At 40.3% G+C, this 27,431-nt stretch overlaps 3 protein-coding genes and 1 pseudogene across 3 annotated transcripts; all 4 read left to right on the top strand.

Annotated features, from left to right (window-relative positions):
* The first annotated feature begins 335 nt into the window (after window positions 1-335).
* On the top strand, window positions 336-4,400 carry LOC108432790 (trace amine-associated receptor 1-like). The gene is made up of 4 exons (XM_037537811.1): window positions 336-662; window positions 732-1,065; window positions 1,123-1,389; window positions 4,213-4,400. The coding sequence occupies exons 1-4, from the start codon at window positions 336-338 to the stop codon at window positions 4,398-4,400; spliced, it is 1,116 nt and encodes a 371-aa protein (XP_037393708.1).
* Window positions 4,401-6,450: 2,050 nt separating this feature from the next.
* LOC108432862 (trace amine-associated receptor 1-like) lies at window positions 6,451-7,479 on the top strand. Its single transcript, XM_037537810.1, has 2 exons — window positions 6,451-6,773; window positions 6,846-7,479. Exons 1-2 carry the CDS (start codon window positions 6,451-6,453, stop codon window positions 7,477-7,479), a joined length of 957 nt encoding a protein of 318 aa, XP_037393707.1.
* An 8,466-nt stretch (window positions 7,480-15,945) lies between these two features.
* On the top strand, window positions 15,946-16,975 carry LOC108432791 (annotated as a pseudogene).
* Window positions 16,976-18,992: 2,017 nt separating this feature from the next.
* Window positions 18,993-19,982, top strand: LOC108432857 (trace amine-associated receptor 1-like). Its single transcript, XM_037537809.1, has 2 exons — window positions 18,993-19,285; window positions 19,358-19,982. The coding sequence occupies exons 1-2, from the start codon at window positions 18,993-18,995 to the stop codon at window positions 19,980-19,982; spliced, it is 918 nt and encodes a 305-aa protein (XP_037393706.1).
* Window positions 19,983-27,431: the final 7,449 nt, after the last annotated feature.

Here is a 27,431-nt window from a genome sequence, read left to right as displayed (position 1 = left end):
ACACAAGCCTGCAAGCCTATAAATGAAATCTGGTCTTCATCAGAGCTGACTTTGGTCTTGTGTGCAGACAGAGGTAAGGCTGAAAATGTTGTCTGACATTAAATTGTGAAACCATAAATATGTGCTTGTTGTCAAACTATTCTGAATTATAGTATCACATGGATTATTCTTCTTAAAACGTGTTTTTATGTTTTAATACAGTAACTATTAAACAACTGTAATTTAAGAGGAAAAACTCAGACATTTACACTGAATAATGAATATATAACTAATATGAAATATAACTAATGATGTTACATCTTGATTTATTTCTTTACAGATATAGTCAAAACAGGATGGACATGAGTGTAAAACAAAACTGTAGCATAAAAAACATTTCTCTTTGTTATGAACATCATCCTAACTCCTGTCCGAAGTTTACCTATCCACTGGCTGTGAGAATTGTGTCTTATTTTGTCATTGGTGTCATTATACTTCTTACATTGTTTGGAAATCTTCTGGTGATCATAGCCATCACTCATTTCAAGCAGCTGCACACACCAACTAACTACCTCACTCTGTCTCTGGCTGTAGCTGACCTGCTTGTAGGAGGTGTGGTGATGCCTGCCAGCATGATACGCTCTGTGGAGACTTGCTGGTATTTCGGGACTGAGTTATGTAAAGTACACACCACCCTTGACATGACATTGTGCACTGCATCTGTTTTAAATCTTGCATTTATCTCAATTGAGCGATATTATGCAGTATGTCACCCCCTGCAGTACCACAGTAAAATAACCCCTCTTACTACTCTGTTCATGATTGCTGTGTGTTGGAGTGTTGCTGTTGCTGTGGGAATTTTATATCCAGCACTAAATATTCTGGGCATAGAAGATTACAATAATATTTCATGTGAGGGAGCTTGTGCTATAGTTCTAGGACCCATGATAAGTTTGTCGATTTTAGCATTCTCTTTATATCTCCCCACCACTATCATGCTAAGCATATATCTGAAAATATATCTTGTTGCACAGAAACAATCACGTTTAGTTCTCCAAACTGTATCTCAATTAAATAAGTCCAGAGGTCAGCCCATTAGCAGAGGCATAAAGAGACAAAGGCATTCCACCATTAGTAAGACAGAGAGAAAAGCAACTAAGACATTAGCCATTGTAATGGGAGGATTTGTAATATTTTGGGCACCATTTTCTATCTACAATTTTATTGTGACAATTTTAGGTTATTCTGGTTCTCCACAAATGTTTGATGTACTTGGCTGGATTGGTTATTCAAGTTCAGCTTGTAATCCTGTTATATATGCATTCTTCTACAGATGGTTTAGAAAGGCACTCAAAGTTGTATTATTAGGCAAAATATATAGGAACAATTCTTCAAGAATGGATCTCCAGAGTACGTCTTTTTGACTTCCTGATAAAGGATATGGATAGGCATGGGTATATTTATATGTTTATGGCATTTGGCTGACACTCTTATGCAGAGCGACTTAAAATTTGATCATTTTACACATTTTTCACCTTGTGAGATCACGTGATTGTTACCTTCTTGTTTTCTTATTTTTCTTTTTGTGTTTGCACCTGTAACAGAGCACTGTTTAAATCCTATAGTTGTGTAATTCTTTTCAGGCTCACTCTCTGCTAAATGATAAATTTATGCATTCATTTTAGGTTGCTTTTATCAGCACAGCTTTGTATCTTCCTGTACCTTTTCTAACAACTCAGCACGAGCTTAATTATTGGCAAACAGTATACAGGAAAACATGAGCTGAATCAAATTTGTTAGAATGGGTACAGAAAAAGCAAAAACAAAACAATAAAAGATGGCCTGTATTGTATGCTTAATGTACATTTCCTGAGGTTTTAGTACAGTACTTACATGTAAATTAAATCTTCACATTCAGCATACACAGCATACACCTCTATTTTGAACTCAAATTTATAAACAGAATTTAAACAGTTTATTATTTTAATCACTATAGGTTTCACGATTTTTGATTCCATAATCCATATGTTTTCAAAGCCTTTCCAGACATTGATATTTTCTGATATTGATCACAGGAATATTTTGACCAAAATGAAAGCTTGTCCTGGAATAAAGGTCTAAATGTATGTTACTGTTTAGTTTAGTTCATTAGATATACATTTTGTAATATATATGCAATGATTATATAATTTACCAGTTAACTCTGGTGGTGGGAGGGGTCTCTTGAATAGCATGGTCACACACTGGAGAACAGTTCTATACTAAAATACATAAAGTACATGGACAACTGAAGGCTGCGCAAATGAGAAAATTCAACAGAGGCCACCATGAGGAAATTAACAATTTGAATAGACAAAGTTTTATACTACCAGTGAGAGAAAATAATGAGTGTATTTCCACAGCAAATGGTTACTAATAGGTGACAGGTGAAGCTGACAAAGAGCCACAGGTGTAGCAGTACGTTTGGAAGCCAGTGGTTGGAGTTTCTGGTGGAGATCCAAATACAGTCCCCAGGTTAAACCTTTGGAGGGTAATTGCAGCTACAATCTGCATTTGTTGTGACAACTGCAGGGGATGCATTTTTGGGTCACAAGGCCTTAAAAGCTAAAAGCTGAGATGCTACCTTCAGGCCGCCACATGTTTTAGAAACTTGGCCAGAGGGAACCTTCTGCTCTCATCAACCTAGAAGCTTAATCATTGTGGGTATACTCATTATAACTGAAACCAATTTCTGTCATCCAGTATAAAACCAATACTTTGGCAGAAACACAGAAGAGCTGTTTGAGTCAAGATCATGCAGAAAATAACATACTTGCCACTTTAAAATGTAGTTGTAGGTCTATGATTTTGTACGAATCTTTTAATTGAAATAACTGTGGATTTTCTTAGTATAAACAGTAGCATGGATTCCATTAAATAGAAAGAGATTTTAGTTCAAAATCTGACTGCTGCCAGATGGCTAGGACTGAATGGGAATTGCGTCTTCCAGCAGACCAGTAATGCAATGAATCCTTCAAACACAAATTGTTCACAGATCACAGAAACACGCTTTTGCAGTAGTCATTCTAGTCCCCTGAACCAAACAGTACTGGAAAAGAGGGAATCCTTGAAAGTATTTCATGAGCTGGTCCACTACAAGAGCACAGATGGCTGGGGGTCAAGCATTGAAATAGCAGTTTTCTTGTTTTGGCTGGCTTGTGGCCCATCCTACCCTGTTGTGTCTTGTGCATTTCAATGCCCCATTCCACTGTCCGTTGTGTAATTCATCAGGTGGCCAGTGAAATTAGGTCAATTTTCCCAAAAGTGGTTCAGCATCCAAAAAATTTCAAGGTTCAAGGTTTCAAGGTTTCAAAAAGTTTCAAGGTCTGAGAAATCATGCAGTTTTCTGATGTGTAGTCAGTGCTATAGATGGCTGCCATGTACAAATTAAAGCTCCAGGAGAACCTGATGCACAGTGCTACTGAAACCGGAAGCTTTACCCATCTGTGCAAATGCAGGCCGTGTGCGATCATCAGGCAAAGTTTCTGGATGTTTTTGTAGACTTTTCTGGATCTGTGCATTTTTTTGGCACTATGCTAAAATCAGTTAAAATATACCTGCATAGACAAGTTAATTGTTTCTTTTCAATCACAAAATAAGAAAGCTTTAGGATAATTATTTTTGCAGTGAGAAAAAATAGGTCAATATTCATTTTGCTAAATCTCACACCAAAAAGACCTTCATTATAGTTTATCTTACTAATAGCTCATGTGAAAATATTGTTTTGTTATTATGATTATACTGTAAAAATAGTTCCTACTTATTTTACAACATGAATGACCTTCATTAAAGGAAAATGTCAATATGCTACAAAAAAAAGAATGGACCTTAATGACTGAACAGTCTGTAAATTTAAATTTGTGAAAGATAGCATAGAAGCATAGCACTAGAATTGGTTTCCAATGAAGTTATCAATAAAGAATAAATTGATTCAATCAAAGAGAAAGCTTATTATTAGTTTATGCATTACCACATTTCAAGATTAACATTAAAACGTTCCAGAATTATTCAATAACATAAGCTTTATTTTTATAATGCATTAGTTAATTTTGCCAACAAGTTTTTCAACAAGGCCGTACAAGCGGTCAGACCACTCCTGCGCCGCTCACTCTTTCCTCTCTTCTCTTTCTGTCTCCCTCTCCATAACCTCTTGCAAGAGGTTGGTTCCCTGCCTCTTCCTTTGTCTTTCTTCAGACAGTGGGGAAGCCACAGCAGAAGATGGCCCTGGTTCTGCCTCATCTGACGAGGCTATTTGCAGAGGTGGTGAAATCGAGGGCTGGTTATTGAGAGACTCGTCCATGAGGCTAAACCAGGGCCAAGTGGCTGCAGTGGTTTCCCTGTTGCCTGTCCCACTTCCAGATGGTGGATACTTCAGCTCCTAAAATAAATGCAAACCTGTAAGCAAATCTCATTCTGCTTTCTATTGCCTGGCTGAATTATATTTAAGAATACTTTAATATTTGAATTAAGTTTGAAATACACAAATGGTTGAAATAGATAAATCCTTAGTCTTTCAAATCATGTACTGCAACTCTGTCTTAGAACTTACGTTTTATGTCTTCTTGAAATTATCCCATTTTTACGGGCTTGTTGAGGAGTCACTTGCTGCTGCAGCCCCAGTTCCAAAGAGATAGTCCTATCAACAAGCAAATAAAACCATATTAGGACTTTTTGAGTCTAGGTAAATAGATTAAAAGATTCAACATTTTACAACAAAACTTTTAATCAAAAAACACTTTTACATAATACACACTGTTAATTTAAAAACATGCATGACTGACTCATTCATGCCCAATCGTTTCTGCATAGATTCGCTACTGCAGGTTTTCATAATTTAGTTTGCCCCGATTGAGAGGAATCAGGTGAGCTTCTACATGTTTGCAATGAAAACCTGCAGCTGCAGCCACCCTTTATAGATAAGCTTGGACACCCCTGATCTGACTGGTGAATCAACACTTTCTTACTTCCAAGCTGAGTTTTTCTCCCCGATGAACAGCCTCTCTTTCTTTATACAAGCCTTAATAAATGCTTCAAGTGCTGATCTGGTCCCTGAAAAAATGGAAACAACTTTTACCTTGAAGAGTATTCTTAAGGGGAAAGGGACACATTTGGTTAAAAAAAAAAGATAAAATGCCAGGACTCAATACAAAGTCTAGACAATTAAGACCATTAAGACAATTAACATAAATATATAACTGAAAAATAATATGGAAATTATGTTAAAAAACTGAGGTACTGAAGAAGTACCCACTCCATTGACAGTTCAGTAAATTTCCTTTCTGAGAGTATCCAGTACATGCAAACAGATTAATTTCGGAGTAATTGATAGGTCCCCCCTAGGGATTATGTCTAGTTTAAAATGGTGTAAAGAGTCATATAGGGTCAACAAGCTGCCAGGGGGTGCTGACTTTGCACTTTTTAAGCTGGATACATTGTTTAAAAAAAACTCAGTGCCTAAATGTTGAGAAACAGTCCTGGGTCTTTTTTTTAAAGCTTGGTAGAAGATTTGTTTTTAAAACACTAAAATTATGCAATCACCCCTGCAATTATTTAGTTTGTGTTTCAGCCACTTCGTTTGGTAACAGGTGCAGCTTAGGGAAGTCCTTTCCTGTGACCCTGTACACAAAGCGAGCTCTATAAAGACATGGTTTGACAAGTTTGACCTCAACAACACTGAACACTTTTGGAATGAACTGGAATGTCAACTGTGAGCCAGGCCTTCAACATCTGACCACACAAATGTTCTTTTAATTGAAATGACACAAATTAATAAGTTGTCCACATAATTTTAGAAATGGTGTAGCTACCGTGCAGTAATAATAAAATAGAATTTGGCCGGTATTACTGAATATTGCAGGTGTTACCATTTCCAGAGTGCAGTAATCAGAGGTGGAAAAATCTGTATTTAATAATATAAAAAAAGTATGTAATAATATCAGTTTAGCAGCTTTTAATCTGTCTGGGTGAACGTATTTTGATTTGTATCTGGTAAATATCAGATGGACTATCACGGGATCAGGAAATAGGAGTGATTTAGCAGAAGGCGTTCCTGATGCAGGTCTGTCAGCCTATAAATGAAAGCTGCTCTTTCATCAGAGCTGGCTTTGTCCCCCCCCCCCTGTATGAACATTGGTAAGGCTGGATCCTGAAGTCATTAAAAGCAGATAAAAAAAGAAAATACTGAACATGTGCTTGTTATCTGTTATAAATTATAGCAGGGTTACATTGCATTTATATACTATTCATGCGCACTGAGCTTTTTACTATTTTATGTCTCAAAAATGATATGAATGATCATTTTATTATCATTTTGTGTTATTTCAAATGAGTAATTTTTTATCAGTGTTTAATTAATTACTACTTTTAATTGTGACTTTTAATGAAAGCACTTCTTAAAGGCATATTTCTTTATAGATAAAGGGAAAATGCATAATGGACATGAGCATTAGTCAAAATGTGAGCTTAAGAAACATTTCTCTGTGTTATGAACATCAGCCTAACTCCTGTCAGAAGTTCATCTATCCACTGGCTGTGCGATATATTATGTTTCTTATCTTTGGTGTTATTGTAGTTCTCACTTTACTTGGAAATCTTCTGGTGATCACAGCCATAGCTCATTTCAAGCAGCTGCACACACCAACTAACTACCTCACTCTGTCTCTGGCTGTAGCTGACCTGCTTGTGGGAGTGGTTGTAATGCCTCCTAGTGTAATACACTCTGTGGAGACTTGCTGGTATTTTGGGAGCTTTTTCTGCAAAATACACAGGGGCTTTGGTATTATATTGTGCACTGCATCTATTTTAAATCTTGCATTTATCTCTGTTGAGAGATTTTATGCAGTATGTCACCCCCTGCAGTACCACAGTAAAATGACCCCCCTTACTACTTTGTTCATGATCATTGTTTGCTGGGGTCTTGCTATTGCAGAGGGCATTATGTATCCAGAGATAAATAATCTGGGCATGAAAACCTACAGTGGTTATATATGTAAAGGAGCCTGTGTGTTGCTTATAGGACCTGTGATAAGTTTATCAGCTTCTGTGATCTTTTTGTACATACCTACCATTATCATGCTCAGCATATATCTGAAAATATATCTTGTTGCACGGAGGCAATCACGATTAGTCCGCAATGCTCTCTCTCATGTAAATAAATCCAGAGGGCAAGCCAACGTTAATAAGACAGATAGTAAAGCAACTAAAACATTAGTCATTGTCATGGGAGGGTTTTTATTATTTTGGGCACCTCTTTCTCTGTGTAATCTTGTTGTGACATTTTCTGGTTTTAATGGCCCCCCACAACTGTATGATGTGCTCTGTTGGGTTGCTTATTCAAATTCAGCTTGCAATCCTATTATATATGCATTCTTCTACAAGTGGTTTAGAAAGGCACTCAAAGTTATTCTGTTAGGTCAAATATTTAGGAGAAACTCCTCCAGAATGCAGCTGTGTTCAGAGTAATGCAAAGCGATAAAGCACCATCAACAAAAATCAGCAGAACTGACTCATGATGATTACTTCCAAAAGATCACTGCACACATGGACTGGAGCAGTGCTCAGTAATGTTTCACTTACTGACATGTGAAGCATAAGGGTGTTGAAAATGTATAACAAACACACAGAACTCATAAACCTTGAATTTCTTTTTTTTAAGCATTCATACTCTGTATGGCAATATATTTTAATTTCAACACAATCCAGTGTTTTGTGCGTTATTTCTGTTGCTGTTGTAATACATTGCAGCTGTGAGCTGCTCTAACACATCTGAACAAGAACATTAAATGAACTAGTCCATGCCATACAACCCCAGTACACCAGTGCAGCAAAAGGTAATAATAACAGTAAGTCCATATTTTGTAAAGTAACATATTCTCCAAGAAGCTTACAGTAATGTTTTATGTGAGGGGGCTGTGTGATGTTTCTAGGATGATAAGTTTGTCAGTTTGTGTTCTCTTTTTATCTACCCACGACTGTCATATAAAGTAAAGCACAATCCTCAAACTTTAACTGACTCAGTAATTAATTATAACACAGCACAGTACTTACTTACATGGGATACATACTATAAATATACATATCAGTCAGACATCTCATCTTCCTTTAACAACAGCCAAGAGACTCTAAGGTATGAGATTACTCCACCTTCTGATATGACTGCTTAACACCTGATGTTCTTTTTTGCATCCACTGTAAAAGAAGAGTATTCAATTGGTATTACCTCAAATTTTGTTTCTTACGTTTTTTTTTTTGTTTTTTTTTACACTTCTTATGCAATATATTTATGATTGTTTGAATACTTTCCATCACTTTTTCTCAGCTAGAGTCCTTAGTTCATTTGCAGTACACATATTTCTATGTTCTTATACTGATTCAAGCCAAGAAGAAAAAGAAAACTTAATTATTAGCATGCATCATAATGACAAGATCACTTAAACAAAAATTTAGGATGCTGTAGTTGGGAATTATGTCAGTGCAACTGGGTTACACTGATAATTTTGAAAAGACAAAAGGAAAATAATAACCAGATTACTCTGATAAATTAATCATGACTCAGAGTGTTCGCTTGAACAGCATAATTCACAACCACTTTTAACAGTCTGTGAAGGTTAGAAAGGATGGTTTAATTATTTTATCTTGTCCACAGAAGACTGTGCAGCGATCCATTTGCAGCAACTGAGGAATGCAGTCATTTCCACATTTTGACACAACACATCCAGCATCTTGGAGAGTCCAAGACCAGATAAAATCATGCTCTCGAAGGCCTGAAGGCGAAAGTAAGCACAACCCACTCTTAGATAGGGCCATCTTGTAGACTGGCAGCTCAGTTTATGCACATAAAAAGGATCATGCATGTTGAGTCGAAGTCATACAGAGAGTTCCCAATTTCAAGTGTGGTATTGGGTCTGTGATTTGGTATGGATCTTTTAATTTTTTAAAATTATTTTAATTCCTCTGTGTATCCTCTTAACCTGTTTATACATAAGCACCCACTAGCCGGGTTTATTTTTTTCTGCGTAGATTACAGGGGACTTCATAAAATTACAGACAAATTTTTACAGTTCAGTAAAAACTCTCGGTGCCTGGCATGTGATCTAACCACTGGAGCGAGTCCGATAATTACCAGTATTTACAGACTTCACTGAAGTAAAATATGCTGGCATGTAGCCGGAAATATTTATTTTATAAAAAAAAATAAAACAATGTCTTTCCCGCTGTGCTGCTTGTGAGGGCCAATCAACTTTTTCTTCCAGTCTGCAGTGATGTGTGTTTATTACCACAACCCTAACCCTGGAAGGAGACTCCTGTTCAGAATTTTAACTCCTACCTCCAGGAGAGCTTTTCCCATGTTCCAGAGAAGGTAGGGGACATAGTGTCTGAATGGATGGACCCTGTTCAAAAGCTCCATCGTGGAAGCTGCCAGGAGTAGCTATAGCCAAAAGCTTGTTGGTGCCTGTAAGGGCGGAAAGCCAAGAACCCCCTGGTGGACAACGGTGGTTAGGGAGGATATCATGCTGAAGAAAGAGGCCTTTAGGGACTGGATAACCTGGAGAATTCCCGATTCATGAGATAGGTAACAGCAGGTAAAAAAGGCAGCACTGGCAGCTACAGCGGAAGCAAAATTCACGGTGTGGGAGGAGTTTGGCGAGGCCAAGGAAAAAGACTTTCAGTTGGCTTCAAGGAGGTTCTGGACAACTTTCCGGCGACTCAGGAGTGGACAGGAGGGCTTTGCCCAAGCTGTGTTTGGCAGGTGTGGAGACATTCTGACTTCAAATTAGCATATTGTCAGTTGGTGGAAGGAGAACTCTGAGGAACTCCTTAATCCAAGAGACATGCCTCCCTCACAGGAGTCACGGCCAGAGGTCTGTCAGGCTCCATGTCACTGAGGTAGTTGGCAAGCTCCTTGGTGGCAAGGCACTGTGGGTGGATGAGATTCACCCAGAAATGCTTAAGGCTCTGGATGTTGTGGGGCTGAAATGGCTGACATGTTGCAAGGACCTCGGGAAGAGTACCCTTGGACTGGTAGAGGGTGTGTGCCATCTACCAGGGTATCACATTGCTCAGCTTCCCTGGGAAAGTTTATGTTAAAGTGCTGGAAAGGAGACTCCAACTGATAGTCGAACCTCAGATTGTGGAGGAACAATTCAGATTCTGTCCTGACCAAGGAACATTGATCTATCTTTTCACCCTCTCGTAGATTGTTGAGGGGGCATGGGAGTTTGCCAACCCAGTCTACATGTGTTTCATTGAATTGGAGAAGGCTTATGACCGTGTTCCCTGCGATATATTGTGGGAGATCCTCAGAGAGTATAGGGTGCCGGGGCTACGACTCTGGGCCATCCAATCTCTGTACTTCCAGAGGAGGCTGGAGGGTGGCACCTTTGCTATTTGCAGATGATGCTGTCCTTTTGCCTGGATCACATGGATGCCTCCAGCACTCACTGGAGAATTTGCAGCTGAGTGTGAAGTGGTTGATGCACGGATTAGCTTCCATGGTCCATGGTCCTAGCCCAGAAAAGGATGGCATACCCACTCCAGATAAGGCCCCAGGTGGAGTTTAAGTATCTCAGGGTCTTGTTCACAAGTGATGGGAGTAGGAACTGTGAGATCAGATGCAGGCTGGGACAGAAGGGAGCAGTAATGTTGTCACTGTACTGGACTGTAGTCCCGACCCCCACCTATGGTCATAAGCTGTGGGTAATGACGCAGTGTAGGAGATCTCAAATACAAGTGGCAGAAATTAGCTTTCTTCACAGGGTGAAAGGCTACACTCTGCTTAATAGGGTGAGGAGATTGGTCATCTGGAAGGAGCTGAGAGTAGAGCTGCTACTCCTCTGCATTAAGAGGAGCCAGTTGAGGTGGTTCAGGCATCTAATCAGAATGCCCCCTGAACACCTCCCAGTGGGGGTATACCAGGCACGTCATACGGGGATGAGACCCTGGGGTCATCCTAGAGAGAATATAGAAATATAAGAAATTGTGGGGGACAGGGTTGTCTAGGGTTTTCTGCTCTACCAACTGCTACTGATTGGTTAAAAATTTTTATGATGATAAAAACTAACATCACCTCATACATGGAGAGAAACTGTAATACTGTGAGTGATATATCAGTAATAGGACTGCAATAGCAGTGTTTCTATGAGTACATATCGCCATCTTATGTGTGCCATTGCCAATTATGCTGTTTTTAAAAACCCTTCCTGGATCGGGGCCCTTCCTGGATTGGGGCCTTGTCATGGCGGAAGGGCTTGTGTGGTCTAGGGATTTTCAGAGCTAAGTCGTCGGGAGCAATATGCTCCTGGTAGTGTCTCCCAGGGCGAACAGGTCTGGAGTGAAGACCCAGACTAACACAATCCAAAGTTTCTCCATGCATATCGTGCACAAAAAATCGTGTACCCTGCCCGGGAAAGGGTCACCGGGACCTACCCCTGGAGCCAGGCCTGGGGGTAGTGTTCCACGGCGAGCGCCTGGTGGCCGGGCAGCCCACGTAACCTGGCTGGGCTCAGCCCGAAGAGGCAACGTGGGGAGGCCATGTGGGCCCACCACCCGCAAGGTCCAGCATGGGGGAGTGGTGCAGTGCCATATTGGCAGTGGGAGATTGCGGCGGGGAAGGAGCCAGAACTTGTGCAGGAGGTTGAGAGGTACCAACTAGATATAGTTGGGCTCACCTCCACCCACAGTGTCGGCTCTGGAACCAAACTCCTGGATAGGGGTTGGTCTCTCTCCTACTCAGGGGTTGCACAGGGTGAGAGGCGCCGGGCGGGTGTGGGGATACTCACAAGTCCCCGGCTGGTGACCATGGAGTTGGAGTTGGCCAAAGAGATTCTGGGTTGGCATGGGAGTTTGCCAACCCAGTCTACATGTGTTTTGTGGACTTGGAGAAGGCTTATGACCATGTCCCTCGAGATATCTTGTGGGAGGTCCTCCGGGAGTATGGGGTGCCGGGGCTACTACTCCAGGCTATCCAATCTCTGTACTCCCGGAGTGAGAGTTGTGTCCGTATACTCGGCATTAAGTCAGACTCTTTCAGTGTTAGCGTTGGGACTCCACCAGGGTTGTGCTCTGTCTCCACTCTTGTTCGTGATATTCATGGACAGAGTGTCAGGGCGTAGCCGGAGTCAGGAGGGCATTATGTGTGGAGGCCAGAGGGTGGCATCTCTGCCATTTGCAGATGATGTTCTTTTGGCGGAATCACATGGATGCCTCCAGCGCTCGCTGGAGCGGTTTGCAGCTGAGTGTGAAGCGGTTGGTATGCGGATCAGCACCTCCAAGTCTGAGTCTATGGTCTTGGCCCAGAAAAGGATGGCATGCCCACTCCATGTAAGGGGAAAGGACCTGCCCCAGGTGGATGAGTTTAAGTATCTTGGGGTCTTGTTCATGATTGACGGGCAGAGGGATCGTGAGATCGGCCGCAGGCTGGGACAGGCAGCAGCAGTAATGCGGTCACTGTACCGGAATGTACTGGTGAAGAGTTAGTTGAGCCAAAAGGCGAAGCTCTCTTTTTACCGGTCGATCTACATCCCAACCCTCCGCTATGGTCATGAGCTGTGGGTAATGACCGAAAGAACGTGATCGCGTATACAAGCGGCAGAAATGAGCTTTCTTCGTCGGGTGGCAGGCTACACGCTATGCAATAGAGTGAGGAGCTCGGTCATCCAGGAGGAGCTCAGAGAAGAGCCGCTACTCCTCCGCATTGAGAGGAGCCAGCTGAGGTGGTTTGGGCATCTGATCCGGATCCCCCCTAGATGCCTCCCAGTGGGGGTGTTACAGGCACGGCCTACCGGGACAAGACCCCGGGGTCGTCCTAGGACCTGCTGGAGGGATTATGTCTCCAAGTTGGCCTGGGAGGGGGTTGGGGTCCCCGGGAATGAGCTGGAGAAAGTTGCGGGGGACAGGGCCGTCTGGGATTCTCTGCTCTCCCAACTGCTACCGCGACCCTGTCTGGACTAGCGGTCAATGATGATGGATGGATAATGGATGGAGGTTTTTAAATGCCAAGATATAACACAGCTTAATTAGAATTAATAAATAAAAGCAAAATCAGTGAGTTATATTTGCCAAGCTTGTAACTGTATTTTTTTTAAGAGTAATTTTTTTAGAGTAGTGCAATACAGTGATACCAGTCTTGCAAGGAGAAAAGCACGAGAAACTGTGAACTAATACTTGTACAAATGACATTTACATGGTTTTGAACTGCATTCAGGAAGTTATTTGATGCATGCTATGTATTGTACATTTGTAATTGTTACACAGTATTTTATATACAACCCCAATTCCAGTGAAGTTGGGACATTGTGTAAAACATAAATATAAACAGAATACGATGACTTGTAAATTCTTTTCAACCTATATTCAATTGAATACACTACAAAGACAATATTTTTAATGTTCAAACAGATAAACTTTATTGTTTTTTGCAAATATTCACTCATTTTGAATTTGATGCCTGCAACATGTTCCAAAGAAGTTGGGACAGGGGCGTGTTTACCACTGTGTTACATCACCTTTCCTTTTAACAACACTTAATAAGTGTTTGAGAACTGAAGACACTGATTGTTGACGCTTTGTAGGTGGAATTCTTTCCCATTCTTGCTTGATGTACAGCTTCAGTTGCTCAGCAGTCCGGGGTCTCCGTTGTTGTATTTTGTGCTTCATAATGCGCCACACATTTTCAATGGGAGACAGGTCTGGACTGCAGGCAGGCCAGTCTAGTACCCACACTCTTTTACTACGAAGCCACGCTGTTGTAACACATGCAGAATGTGGCTTGGCATCGTCTTGCTGAAATAAGCAGAACGTCCCTGAAAAAGATGTTGCTTGGATGGCAGCATATCTTGTACCTTTCAGCATTAATGGTGCCTTCACAGATGTGCCAGTTACCCCTGCCATGGGCACTAACACACCCCCACACCATCAGAGATGCTGGCTTTTGAACTTTGCACTGAGAACAATCCGGACAGTCCTTTTCCTCTTTGGCCCGGAGGACACGACGTCCATGATTTCCAAAAACAATTTGAAATGTGGACTCATCAGACCACAGGACACTTTTCCACTTTGCGTCAGTCCATCTCAGATGAGTTCGGGCCCAGAGAAGCTGGCGGTGTTTCTGGGTGGTGTTGATATATGGCTTTCTCTTTGCATGGCAGAGTTTTAACTTGCACTTGTAGATGGAGCGACGAACTGTGTTCACTGACAGTGGTTTTCTGAAGTGTTCCCAAGCCCATGTGGGAATATCCGTTACAGCATGATGGTGGTTTTTAATGCAGTGCCGTCTGAGGGATCGAAGGTCACGGGCATTTGGTGTTGGTTTTCTGCCTTGTCGCTTACTTGCAGAGATTTCTCCAGATTCTCTGAATCTTTTGATGATATTATTGCTTGTAGATGATGAAATCCCTAAATTCCTTGCAGTTGCACGTTGAGAAACGTTCTTAAACTGTTGGACTGTTTACTCACTCAGTTGTTCACAAAGTGGTGAACCTCGCCCGTCCTTGCTTGTGAACGACTGAGCCTTTCAGGGATGCTCCCTTTATACCCAATCATGACACGTTTTGCAGGCATCAAATACAAAATGTTTGAATATTTGCAAAAAAAACAATAAAGTTTATCCGTTTGAACATTAAATATCTTGTCTTTGTAGTGTATTCAATTGAATATAGGTTGAAAAGGATTTGCAAATCATCATATTCTGTTTTTATTTATGTTTTATACAACGTCCCACCTTCATTGGAATTGGGTTTGTAGCTTCAACTACAACTTAAAGCACAGGAAAATTAGAACAGGTGAAAATGTGTTTGACTGATACTTTCTGTAAGACTTTCTTAATGCAGAATACCTTGCTTCTCACTCCAGCCCAGCTTTTGATCCTGCTACTGCAATCAACTCTGATCTAGCTGCTGGCTTCAATTTAGATCCTGCCTCTGCCTCTGTACAAGTCTCTGGTTCCTATCGCTGTCTCCACCTCAGTCCTTGTCATCATCGCCAAGCCAAGTCTCTTTCACAGTCTCAATCATGTTTCCATCTCTGTCCAAGTTACAGCTCCCACTGCAGATAAGGCTCTTTTGTTGATACAGAGTACTGAGGACTAATCTTATATCAAGCACCTATGTCACAATATATATTACAAATATAGCATATAAAAAGAAACTGACACAAAATACATGCCTGTTGCACAATGACTGTAAAAAAATAACCAAGCAAAATGTGTTTTGTATGGTTTTAATGTTTGTAAGTCATATGTAGAATTTATCATTTGATCCCTGTATGAAATAAGAGGGAGCAAACCTGCTTTACCACAACTCTCCTGAAAATGAGTCTACAATAAATCTCAAGTACAAACACAAGTGTTTTGAATTAGTGTGAAAAATAATCAGTAGCCAATTGGTAGTACAATATAGCAAATACCAATATAGTTGAACTGTCCTTTGACTCAGTTTTGCATGATTTATCCACTAATACTTACTCCGGAGACTCCTGGCTAACTGTAATCCCATATCTTACATAGATTCATAGCTGCTTCCACCAAAAAAAAGGCAAAAATGTGCCAAATTAATGATGAACTTATTCATGGTGTATTATTTGTCAGGTATCAAGGGATCAGGAAGGGGGAGTGATTTAGCATGAGAATGCTCTTGATACAAGGCTGGAAGCCTATAAATGAATGCTTCGTGTTTGCCAGTGCTGCCTTTTCCCACCCATCTGTGCAAGCCGAGATAAAGCTGGAAATAAAAAAAATCTATTCTTAATCATAGCATGGTTACAAAGTATTTAGTTTGACTTTCTCAAGAACATGCAACATTTAGAAAATAGATTAAACAAAAGCATAAAAATTATTTCATGCTATTTATAGCAAATGATTTGGAGATTTTTTTTTCTGTGATAAAAATTATGTCAGTGATTATATCCCCTTTTATGAAATTTCTTTACAGAAAAATGAAAAGCATGCTGGAAATTACTGTAAGCCAAAATAGAAGCATTGGAAACACTTCTCTTTGTTTTGAACATCATCCTAACTCTTGTCAGCAGAATGTCTATCCACTGGCTGTGAGAATTGTCTTATTTTGTCATTGGTGTTATTGTACTTCTTACGTTGTTTGGAAATCTTCTGGTGATCACAGCCATCACTCATTTCAAGCAGCTGCACACACCAACTAACTACCTCACTCTGTCTCTGGCTGTAGCTGACCTGCTTGTGGGAGGGATTGTGATGCCTCCTAGCATGCTGCGCTCTGTGGAAACTTGCTGGTATTTGGGGAGTTCATTTTGTAAAATGCACAGCAGCCTTAACATTATGTTGTGTAATGCCTCCCTGTTAAACCTTGTATTTATCTCTGTTGAGCGATATTATGCAGTATGTCACCCCCTGCAGTACCACAGTAAAATGACTCCTCTTACTACTCTGTTCATGATCACTGTTTGTTGGAGTGTTGCTGCAGTTGTGGGAATTATATATCCAGAGCTAAATGTTCAAGGCATAGAAGCTAACAGTGATGTGTTTTGTGAGGGAGCCTGTGTGGTGATTACAGGGCCCATGATAAGCTTAGCAGTTTCATTGGTTTCTTTGTACCTTCCCATCATTGTCATGTTAAGCATATATTTGAAAATATATCTTGTTGCACGGAGGCAATCACGATTAGTCAGCAATGCTCTCTCTCATGTAAATAAATCCAGAGGTCAGCCTACTATTAATAAGACAGAGAGAAAAGCAACTAAAACATTAGCCATTGTCATGGGAGGGTTTATATCATTTTGGGCACCATTTTCTATTTATAATTTCATAGTGTTGTTTTTTGGTTTTAGTGGTCCACCACAATTGTTTGATGCACTTTTATGGGTTTCATTGTCAAATTCAGCTTGTAATCCTATTATATATGCATTCTTCTTCATGTGGTTTAGAAAAGCACTCAAACTTATTTTATTAGGCAAAATGTTCGTGACCAATTCCTCAAAAACAAAGCTGTGATCAGAGTAGAATAAAGAACACCCTAAACCTGATCACCAGAACTTGATCGATTTGATCAATTTCCAGTGCAGTACTGCTGTAAAATGCATTAGAACATCTGCAAAATGCAATAAATATAAATGTGAAATGTACTGCATGCTGCTTAAGCAGTGTTTAGAGTTTGTTTAAACTACTGATATGTACAAGCATTGACAACTACATATTCTTTGACACCACATCTTCCTTAAGAAGAGCTACCAGGCCCCAGATCTGACCTATGTTTGTTGCAAATTTATACAATCCTTGTATCTCAACACCTCTTTGTTTTTTTTTATTTCTCTGTATTCACAAGAGACAGAAGTATTCAATGTATTCATTCAATTCTTATTTTTTTTACTCTTTATAGAATAATTTTTTAAATATATTAACACTTTACATCTGTGTTTCTGAGTTTCAATCCTGTTGTCAACCTGCATGGTACAGTTTCAGCTCCTGAAGGTCTTGATTAACTAACAGATTAATAACTATCTGTGCAGGTATGGGAAAACATGAACCTTTTTGTGGGTGCAGCTGGACGATAGGGTTGGCACTCAAAAATGCTGTTTTCGAGTGTCTTTAAGAAATGTCTCAATAAACCACACAAATGTATTAAGCCTGACAGACTTATTTGCAAAGAGTAAGTGCCCATTACAGGCAGTGTAATATGTTTGAGTTAGTGAAAAGAACGAGAGACTTTAGGTCATGCGAGTAGATTTACAGAAACAATATTTTGCTAAAAAGAAAAATTAAAAGCTCATTGTGATCTCAAACTCAAACTTTGATCCAAACCTAAACAGAATTCATCCAGAATTGTATTAACATTTTACATTCAATGCAAAATTTACATTTAGATACATTTATTCAAATAAATGTCTAAATAAGTAAATGATATGAAACAGTTTTCTGAATTTGTTTTCAGCATTTTCTAGAATTTATATTTTTTAACGTGTTTCCAAGATATTCTCATGATGAACATAATATTTTTAGCCATATGGAAGTTTTAGTTTTTAACAGTTATGTATGCTTACATTTTAGGCTGTAAAGTAAAAATAAAAAATTGATCTAGAATCATCTACCAATTTATTGTGTGGTGGTATGGGTCTCTTGATGTTGCAGTGTCACGCAGTGCAGGAGAACTGAATAGAATTAAAGGCAAAGTTATGTATTAAGGTGTGAAAAAGGCTAAGGTTAAATTAAAGCTAGCCTTTAAGGAAGAATCTAAGAATGCTGAGCACAAATAAATTAACAAAATAGAAACGCACACACAAAATCAACAAAATGAGCAATCGTGCCGAACAAAGAAATGTGCTTTACCATGCCTTTCTTAAAAATGAGACCACATTAAATCCCAAATTTTTGGATAAGGTTGAAAAATGACCAATAATAGCCAATTAGTAGTAAATTAGCAAATGCAAATAGAGTTTGCATCATCCTTTGACTCACTTCTGCTTGAATTATTGACTAATACTGATTCCCAGGCACACCAAGATAACTAATTTCAGATCTCACAAAGATTCCACCAAAAAAGTAAGTAAATTAGTGTTGAACTTACTTTGATTAATGGTTTGGTTTCTATCAGGTATCAAGGGATCAGAAAAGGGGAGTGATTTAGCATGAGGATGCTCCTGATACAAGCTTGTAAGCATATAAATAAATGCTTCTTGTTTGTCAGTGCTGCCTTTGCCCAATCATCTCGACAGGCAGAGGTTAAACTTAAAATAAAAGGCATACTGTTTTTGTTCAATTCTTAATTGTAGCATTCTTAAATAGTATACTTGCTAAACCATTTATGAGTTTGAATTTCTCAAGAAGGAGCAACATTTAGAAAATATTTCAAAAGTATAAAAATATTTGCATATTATTTATAGCAAATCATTTGGGTTTTTTCTTTTATGGTTGTCATAAAGAATTGATTTTTTAGTCATTATTTATAGTTATGAAATTTCTTTACAGAAGAAGGAAAAGCATGATGGATGTTACTCTAAGTCAAAATGGGAACATGGGAAACACTTCTCTTTGTTTTGAACATCATCCTAACTCTTGTCAGCAGAATGTCTATCCACTGGCTGTGAGAATTGTGTCTTATTTTGTCATTAGTGTTATTGTACTTCTTACATTGTTTGGAAATCTTGTGGTGATCATAGCCATAACTCATTTCAAGCAGCTGCACACACCAACTAACTACCTCACTCTGTCTCTGGCTGTAGCTGACCTGCTTGTAGGAGGGGCTGTGATGCCTGCCAGCATGATACGCTCTGTGGAGACTTGCTGGTATTTTGGGACTTTATTTTGTAAAATACACACCAGCCTTAACTTTATGTTGTGTAATGCCTCCCTGTTAAACCTTGTATTTATCTCTGTTGAGCGATATTATGCAGTATGTCACCCCCTAATGTACCACAGTAAAATGACCCCTAATACTGCTCTGTTCATGATCACTGTATGTTGGAGTGTTGCTGTTGCTGGGGGATTTATATTTCCTGAGCTAAGTGTTCAAGACATAGAGGCTAACAGTGATGTGTTTTGTGAGGGAGCCTGTGTGGTGGTGATGGAGCCCATGATACATTTAGCGCTTTCATTGGCTTCTTTTTACCTTCCCATCATTGTCATGCTAAGCATATATCTGAAAATATATCTTGTTGCACAGAGGCAATCACGATTAGTCCACAATGCTCTCTCTCAAGTAAATAAATCCAGAGGTCAGCCTACTATTAATAAGAAAGAGAGAAAAGCAACTAAGACTTTAGCCATTGTCATGGGAGCGTTTATGTCATTTTGGGCACCATTTTCCATCTACATACTCGTAATAACATATTATAGTTCCAGTGGTCCACCACAACTTTTTGATGTTTTTCGTTGGATTGCTTATTCAAATTCAGCTTGTAATCCAGTTATATATGCATTCTTCTACATGTGGTTTAGAAAAGCAGTCAAAATAATTTTATTAGGTAAAATCTTCAGGATCAGTTCCTCAAAAACAAAGCTGTGATCAGAGTAGAATAAAGAACACCCTAAAAATCACCAGAACTTGATGATTATTTCCAGTGTAGTACTGCTGTAAAATTATTAAAACTTTGCTCTGCATAAGAACATCTGCAAAATGCAATAAATATAAATATGAAATGTACTGCACACTGCTTAAGCAGTGTTTACAGTTTTTAAACTACTGATATGTACAAGCATTGATAACTGCATATCCTTTGACACCACATCATCTTTTTAAGAAGAGCTGGCAGCCTCAGCTCTGATGTTTGTCCCATCTTTGTGTTATCTTTTTAACACCATTTTTTATTTCTTTGTTTACATGGGAAACCGAAGTCTTCAATTAGTCTTTTTCTTTACTGTTACTACACAGAACAATTTTTATTGTATTTACACTTTTACAGCTGTGCTTCGGAGCTTCAATCCTGTTGTCAACCTGCACGGCACATTTTCAACTCATGAAGGTCTTGATTAACAGATTAATAACTGTCTGTGTGACATGGTTGGCTCTCATAAGTGCTGCTTTAATTCAAATACATACATTCATTCAAATGCATTAAATGAAGCTTTATGATTCAAACCAGAGAAACTTGTTTGCAAAGGGTAAGAGCCAATTAAATGCAGCGTAATCTGTGCTTATGAGTGAGTGAAAAGGCAGTGCATTCCAAAGAGATTTTGGAAATAGATTTACAGTAATAATAGTTTTGCCAAAAGAAAAAAAAGTTAAATGCTGAGCTTAATCTCATACATTGATTCAAACCTAATATCACTAATTTCATGAACAGAATTCATTTTATTACCATTTACATTCATTGCAAAGTTTATATTTATAACTTTTTTTTCAGACAAATGTCTAAATGTGTAAATCATATAAAACAATTTTGTGAATTAAAATTTTCACCTTTTTCTTGAATTTCTTTTTTTTTTTTTTAGCAACAAGAAAGTTTCAGTCTTTAACAGTTATACATTTTTACATTTTTGGTTATAAAATTTTAAAAAGTGGATCTATACTCACCTACCAGTTTAGTATGTGGTGGAAGGGGACTCCTGATGTTCCAATGTCATGCAGTGCAGGAGAACTAGATTCAATTGAAAGTAAAGTTATGCATTAAGGTGAAAAACAAGCTATGGTAAATGGTAAAGGAGGCCTTTAAAGAAGCACAGGTAAATTAGCAAAATGGAAACACACATATGAAGCCAACAAAATGAGCAATCATGAAAGCATAGATGCATAGATTTATACACAATAAACATTACACATATACTTACAATGCAAATTATGAATGACACATCCAGGTGATTAAAACCATAAATGTTTATTTAAAAAATGATTTATTACAGTTGGAATAAAAAATGATTACTGTCAGGCCTTTCGCCATAACAGGAGCAGTCGTGGGCTGGAGGTTAGGGATCCACCCTTGTGACCGGAAGGTCGCCGGTTCGATCCCCAGAGCCGACAGCACATGACTGAGGTGTCCTTGAGCAAGACACCTAACCCCAACTGCTCCCCGAGCGCTGCGGATTGGGCTGCCCACCGCTCTGGGCAAGTGTGCTCACTGCCCCCTAGTGTGTGTGTGTGTGCTCACTAGAGTGTATGTGGTGTTTCACTTCACAGATGGGTTAAATGCGGAGGTGAAATTTCCCCATTGTGGGACTAATAAGGGTATCTTAATAACACTGTTTTATCTGTGAGCTTCTGACTGTGTTTGGAATGTTACAATTATATTAATGTAGATATCAGAGAATTTGCATCTTTTTTTTCAGTCTATGAAATCTAATTGTCATGTCCATTTTTGTGATGTTTGGTTTCAAATTTGTATCAGTGCATAAAGTCCTGCATTTACATTTACGGTATTTAGCAGGCAAGTGTATGCTTTTTTTGTCCATTCAGATAATGTATCTTAACTTGTACAAATAGTTCAAGGTCCAAACTGCCCTTGAACTCAGACTCTGCTAGCAACAAAAACCAATGCTGATACCTAGAAAGAAAAATACAGAATTTTATACAGAAATGCAGAAAATTGTGATATAATGCATTTACTATAAGATAAGATAAGATAAAATAAGATAAGACAAGACAAGACAAGATAACCCTTTATTAGTCCCATAATGAAATTAAGGAAATTCTGAGTGTTACAGTAGCAACTTTTTCCTGAATTTCACATAGGGTACTGATGTATATTACACATGGGATGTTGAGGAGTTAACAATATCAACTCTTTAAACTATAGAGACAATTAAAATTTGTTGCACATTATAATGCACACAATTAGTGGTGATGATATCCACAGTTAATGTTCTGTAAGTATGTGAGGTGGAGGAGAGTTCTACTGGGAGCAGTGCTGTTTGTACAGTCTAACAGCAGCAGGAAGGAAGGACCTGTGATAACGCTCCTTCACACTCTTGGCGTGAAGCAACTGGTCACTGAAGGAACTGCCCGGTGCTGCCAGAGTCTCATGCATGGGGTGGGAGCTGTTCTCCAGCATGGATGATTGTCTGACTAACATCCTCCTGTCTCCCACCATCTGCACTGGGTCTAGGAGGCTTTCCAGGACAGAGATAGTCCTCTTAATGTGTCCTATCAAGTCACATACTGACTGCAGTTGCGATGCTCCTGCCCCAGCTGACCACTCCATAAAAGATGGCTGATGCCACAATGATGTCGCCGAAGGTCCTCAGGAGTGCCCCCTGCACTCCAAATGACTTCAGTCTCCTAAGCAGGTAGAGTCTATTCTGGCCTTTCCTATGAAGTGCACTCTTGTTTTCTGACCAGTCCAGTCTGTTGTTGAGGTAAAAATAAACAGGTAATTATGAGTCCACTCTCTCAGTGTCCGTTCCCTGAATGTTCACTGGTGGAGGGAGGTGACTGTGTCTGCAAAAATTCACCACCATCTCTTTGGTTTTCCCTGCACTGATCAGGAGATGGTTCTTCAGACATCAGTCCACAAAGTCCTGGGTCAGTTTTCTGTGCTCTCTGTCATCCTCATCTGTAATGAGTCCGATGATTTGGTGAGATGTACATGAAGTCTGCAGTGTACAGTATGAAGAGGAATGGTGTCAGGACTTTTCCCTGCGAGGCCCCTGTGTCATACACACATACCATCCCATACTGTGGTCTGTTGGTGAGATAGTCCAGAATCCAATTGTATAGGTGGTGATCCACCCATGTGTTCTCCAGCTCGTCCCTCAGGAGTTTAGGCTCTGTGGTGCTGAAGAAATCAAAGAGTATGATTCTCACAGTGCTCCCAGGCACTCTTCTTCAGCGAGAAAGAGATGTGTAGAAGGTAGATTGCTGCATCGTCCACTCCAATGCCAGGTTGATAGGCACACTGGACAGGGTCCATAGATGTGCTCACCAGAGGGCGAAGATGTAGAAGGACCAGCCTCTCTCATCTTCATCATCAGCTGATACAGTATCTCACAAAAGTGAGTACACCGCTCACATTTCTGCAAATATTTTGTTCTATCTTTTCATGGGACAGTGCTATAGAAATGAAATTTGGATATAACTTAGTCAGTGTGCAGCTTGTATAGCAGTATAAATTTACTGTCCTCTGAATATAACTAAATTGTGTTTAGTTTTCCAAACTATATTTCAAATAAACTGAGGCAGATTCAGTCAGACACTCTCACTTAAAGAAATTACACTGTTGTGAGAATAATCTACAGACATTGTTGAGAAACAGGCATGGTTCAGAACCAGAAAAGAGCAGAGACAACATATAACAAGCATTAATTCAAGCAGACAAATACAAAAGGGAGAAGGTAAAAGGTGATGTCTAAATCCACGGGAAAAACATTGTTTTTGGAAGGATGTAGGGTCTGAGGGATTCGTGACAGTACCCCCCAAGGAGTCTGAGACAGCTGCGGAATGAGGACAACTGCAACAACCATCACACATGCAACCAGAGGAAGGAACAGGAGCAACCCTGGAGCTATTGTCGCACTGGACCGATGGGGCATTCTCCGGATGATTATGGAGCCAACCAGAATCAGGACCAGAACTATCCCTCCTAGTCAAACCTCTAGGGCAAGAAGCAGGCCGCTCTGGGCGCTGATTGTGAAAATTAGCCAACAATCCTGAATCCAGGAGATCCAGAACTATTCCTCTGGTCCGTATCCTTCTCAGTTTGTGAGATATTGCAGAACACCTCTGCTGCTTCTTGAGTCCAGTAACTGTTAAATAGCATACACTGGGACTCTGTCCATCACCATCCTAAGGGCGGTGAGACATCAGGCTTGGCCTCATCTAATGGATCTGGAACAGCTGGCTTAAGAAGGGAGACATGAAAATATTGAGAAACCCAATATCATGAAGTCAAATCAGGCAATCATGTTACAGCATTGATTTTCTTGAGAATCTTAAATGGCCAACATATAAGCTGCCTGCTCCCCTTTGCAAACCTAAAGTCTCTAGTGGAAAGCCAAACCTGATCTTCAGGCTGGGGAATCTCTCCCTAATGATGATTGGCCTGCCCCTTATGTCTGTGCACAGCTGCCTTAATGCATTGATTAGTGTCTTCCCAAACTTTTTCATTGTGTTGCATCCATGCATCCACTGCAGGGACATCAGAAACCATAGCAGTCCAAGATTGGACAATTGCCACTGGAGATTGAAAGCCTGAACAACATTGAGAGGGAGTGATACCAGTCGTCAAACTAATTAAAGTATTTTGGGCAATTCAGTCAATTTGTTGTTATGACAAAATTCTCAAAACTTTTCCAAACTCTTGGTTCACCCTCTTACACTGTCCACTGGATTGGGAGTAATATCCTGATGTCAAAATTACACATACACCAATGTGTTGCCCACACTTGATATGTAAATTGGGAACCCTGATAACAAAGAATGTCCTCAGGTATGCCAAGATATTTATACACTTGATTGACAAGTCTTAATAGTCTGAAATCCTTTCAATAGAGCAAAGGGTGCAGCAATATTGTTAAAATTACCAATGAAATGTCTATAGACATTGGTAAAACCTAGAAAAAAAAAAAAAAAAAAAAAATATATATATATATATATATATATATATATATATATATATATATATATATATATATACAGAATCCTGCTTGGGCCAGTTAAACTTTGTGGTTGCCCATGGATACACCACTAGAGCTGATGACATAACTGTGCCATGCACCCGTCATTGATGACTGCCATAAGAGCCAGTGGGAAGGCATGAATCAAAAACATTGCCAAATGGGTGAGAGCCACGAGAGGCACAAATGTGGGACACAAGTACTGAGCTCTGCCACCCAGTTCCCACCTACTTGCAAACTTGTCACTGAGGCTGTGTCTACTCATGAAGATGTCAGTGTGACATCTAGTCCCCAAATTCTTACCTCGCTCTCTGTTGGCACTGTGGGGAGCCCAGACACTTCCAGGATCTGTGTCACCACATGGAGGTCGGGACATTGGTCTGGGTCCCCACATTGCCTCCGACCTCCCCTAATCAGGCTGGAGCGTACCACATACGTGAATATTCAAGGGGGTACATATCAAGCCTTCTTTGATTCTGGGTGTAATCAAACCATGATTCGCCAATGCTTGATTCAGGACACATGACATTGGAGGGCATGTAGGGTGAAGTTGCAATGCCTCCACGGGGATGTACACAATTTTGGGGGAAAAGGCATAGCATGAAGGGGGCTGTTAGTCCTTGCCTTACCCATCTTATGATTTTGGGGACAAATTGGCCGCAGTTCGGTGGGTTAGTGAAAACTTCGTTAGATGATGGGTCCCGCAGTACTATAAGGAAGGGGGCATGAAAATTATGTGCATGCTCGAGGCAGGTGGGCTTCCATGTCTGTCCCTGACAGCTCCTGAGTAAAGGGAGGTGGGAGATGGGGCCTCAGGGGGTGGGGCTGAACCTGACAATGTGGCCACACCTCCCAGGGTTACCCTCCTGGTTCCCCTTGGGGATTTCTCTGTGGAGCAGTCACATGATGATGAAGTGAAAGTTATTGATGGTCAGTTGCTCGAGCCAAGATGGGCTCTGTCATACCCCCATTTTTCGCTTATTAAAGATAGATTATACAGAGTGACAAATGTCAACCCAGCTTTTAGTACCAAAAAGCCGTAGTTATTCCATGCTGCTCATAATAATCCGATGGCAAGACACTTGGGTCAAGAGAAGACACTGAATTGCCTAATGGTCCATTTCTACTGGCCAGCTTGTAAACCCTCCGGCCATGCCAAAAGAGCCTTTGTGGCCCCTCCCATTAATCAAGATCCCCTTCGAGAGAATTGTTATGGACCTCGTCGGACCATTGGATTGAAACTCACATGGGTATCGCTTTGTATTGGTCTTAGTAGATTAGGCAACGCGATATCCAGAGTCGGTGCTTCTTTGCAACATATCAGCACGTACTGTTGCAGAGGCACTCTTCAAAGTAATCTCCTGAGTCAGGATCCCGAAAGAGATCCTGACTGATCAGTGCACAATGTTCATGTCACACACTTTACGCGAATTGTACGAATTGTTGAGGGTTAAATCGATTGTACCAGTGTTTACCACCCCCAAAAGGATAGATTGGTCGAATGCTTTAACCAAACCCTTAAAAACATGATTCGAAAGTTCATTCACAAGGATGCTAGAAATTGGGATAAGTGGCTAGAACCCCTGTTGTTTGCAGGGAGAGAAGTCCCGCAAGACTCCTTGGGGTTTTCTCCTTTTGAATTATTGTATGCGAGGAGACCCAGGGGTGTCCCAGACGTCATTAAAAGAGTACTGGGAGGAGGGACCTTCAACCAGCAAAAATGAAATTCAGTACGTTCTTGACCTGAGAGCAAAACTGCAAGTACTAGGGCACTTAACTCAGGAGAATTTGCTCCAGGGTTAAGAATGTCAGAGCTGTACCTACAACATGGGCACTCGGCTACGTAGGCTTTCACTGGGAGACAAGGTACTCGTTATACTCCCAATATCGAGCTCCAAATTCCTCGCCAAGTGGCAAGGACCCTTTGAGGTCACACGGCGAGTGGGAGAAGTTGACTATGAGGTCAGACAAACAGACAAAGGTGGGGCACTCCAGGTATACCACCTCAATCTCATCAAACTTTGGAGGGAGTTGGTCCCTGTTACTCTGGTTACCATGGTTCCAAAGAGAGCTGAGTTGGGGCCAGAGGACCCAACCAAAATTAATCACACTCGGTCCAGCTCTCCCTGTCTCCCTGTTTTTGACTCTGCCTGGCCGTACTGATCTCATAGAGCACCACATTAAAACTCCTCCTGGCGAGGTTGTATGCAGCTGGCTTTAGCATCTGCCTGAGCACAAAAAAGGTGGTTCAGGATTAAATTAAGGCCGTGCTCAACATGGGGGTAATCGAGGAGTGCCACAGTGATTGAAGCAGCCCCATGGTGCTTGCTCCCAAGCCTGACGGGATTGTTTGTTTCTGTGTGGACTACAGGAAAGTCAATGCGGTGTCTAAATTCTGTGCCTATCCAAT

This window comes from Pygocentrus nattereri, chromosome 4, assembly GCF_015220715.1.
Source record: "Pygocentrus nattereri isolate fPygNat1 chromosome 4, fPygNat1.pri, whole genome shotgun sequence".
Taxonomy (NCBI): Eukaryota; Metazoa; Chordata; class Actinopteri; order Characiformes; family Serrasalmidae; genus Pygocentrus; species Pygocentrus nattereri.
Note: the sequence above shows the minus strand (reverse complement) of the source record. Positions and strands in the feature narration are given on the sequence as shown.

Excerpts from the sequence above, each read along its gene's own strand:
- LOC108432790 (XM_037537811.1), top strand. The coding sequence starts at position 336 with ATGGACATGAGTGTAAAACAAAACTGTAGCATAAAAAACATTTCTCTT. Across the intron at positions 663-731 it reads TCGGGACTGAGTTATGTAAA|CGATATTATGCAGTATGTCA; the intron begins GTACACACCACC and ends ATCTCAATTGAG. Across the intron at positions 1,066-1,122 it reads TCAATTAAATAAGTCCAGAG|AGAGAAAAGCAACTAAGACA; the intron begins GTCAGCCCATTA and ends TTAGTAAGACAG.
- LOC108432862 (XM_037537810.1), top strand. The coding sequence starts at position 6,451 with ATGGACATGAGCATTAGTCAAAATGTGAGCTTAAGAAACATTTCTCTG. Across the intron at positions 6,774-6,845 it reads TATTTTGGGAGCTTTTTCTG|GAGATTTTATGCAGTATGTC; the intron begins CAAAATACACAG and ends TATCTCTGTTGA.
- LOC108432857 (XM_037537809.1), top strand. The coding sequence starts at position 18,993 with ATGGGAAACACTTCTCTTTGTTTTGAACATCATCCTAACTCTTGTCAG. Across the intron at positions 19,286-19,357 it reads TATTTTGGGACTTTATTTTG|GCGATATTATGCAGTATGTC; the intron begins TAAAATACACAC and ends TATCTCTGTTGA.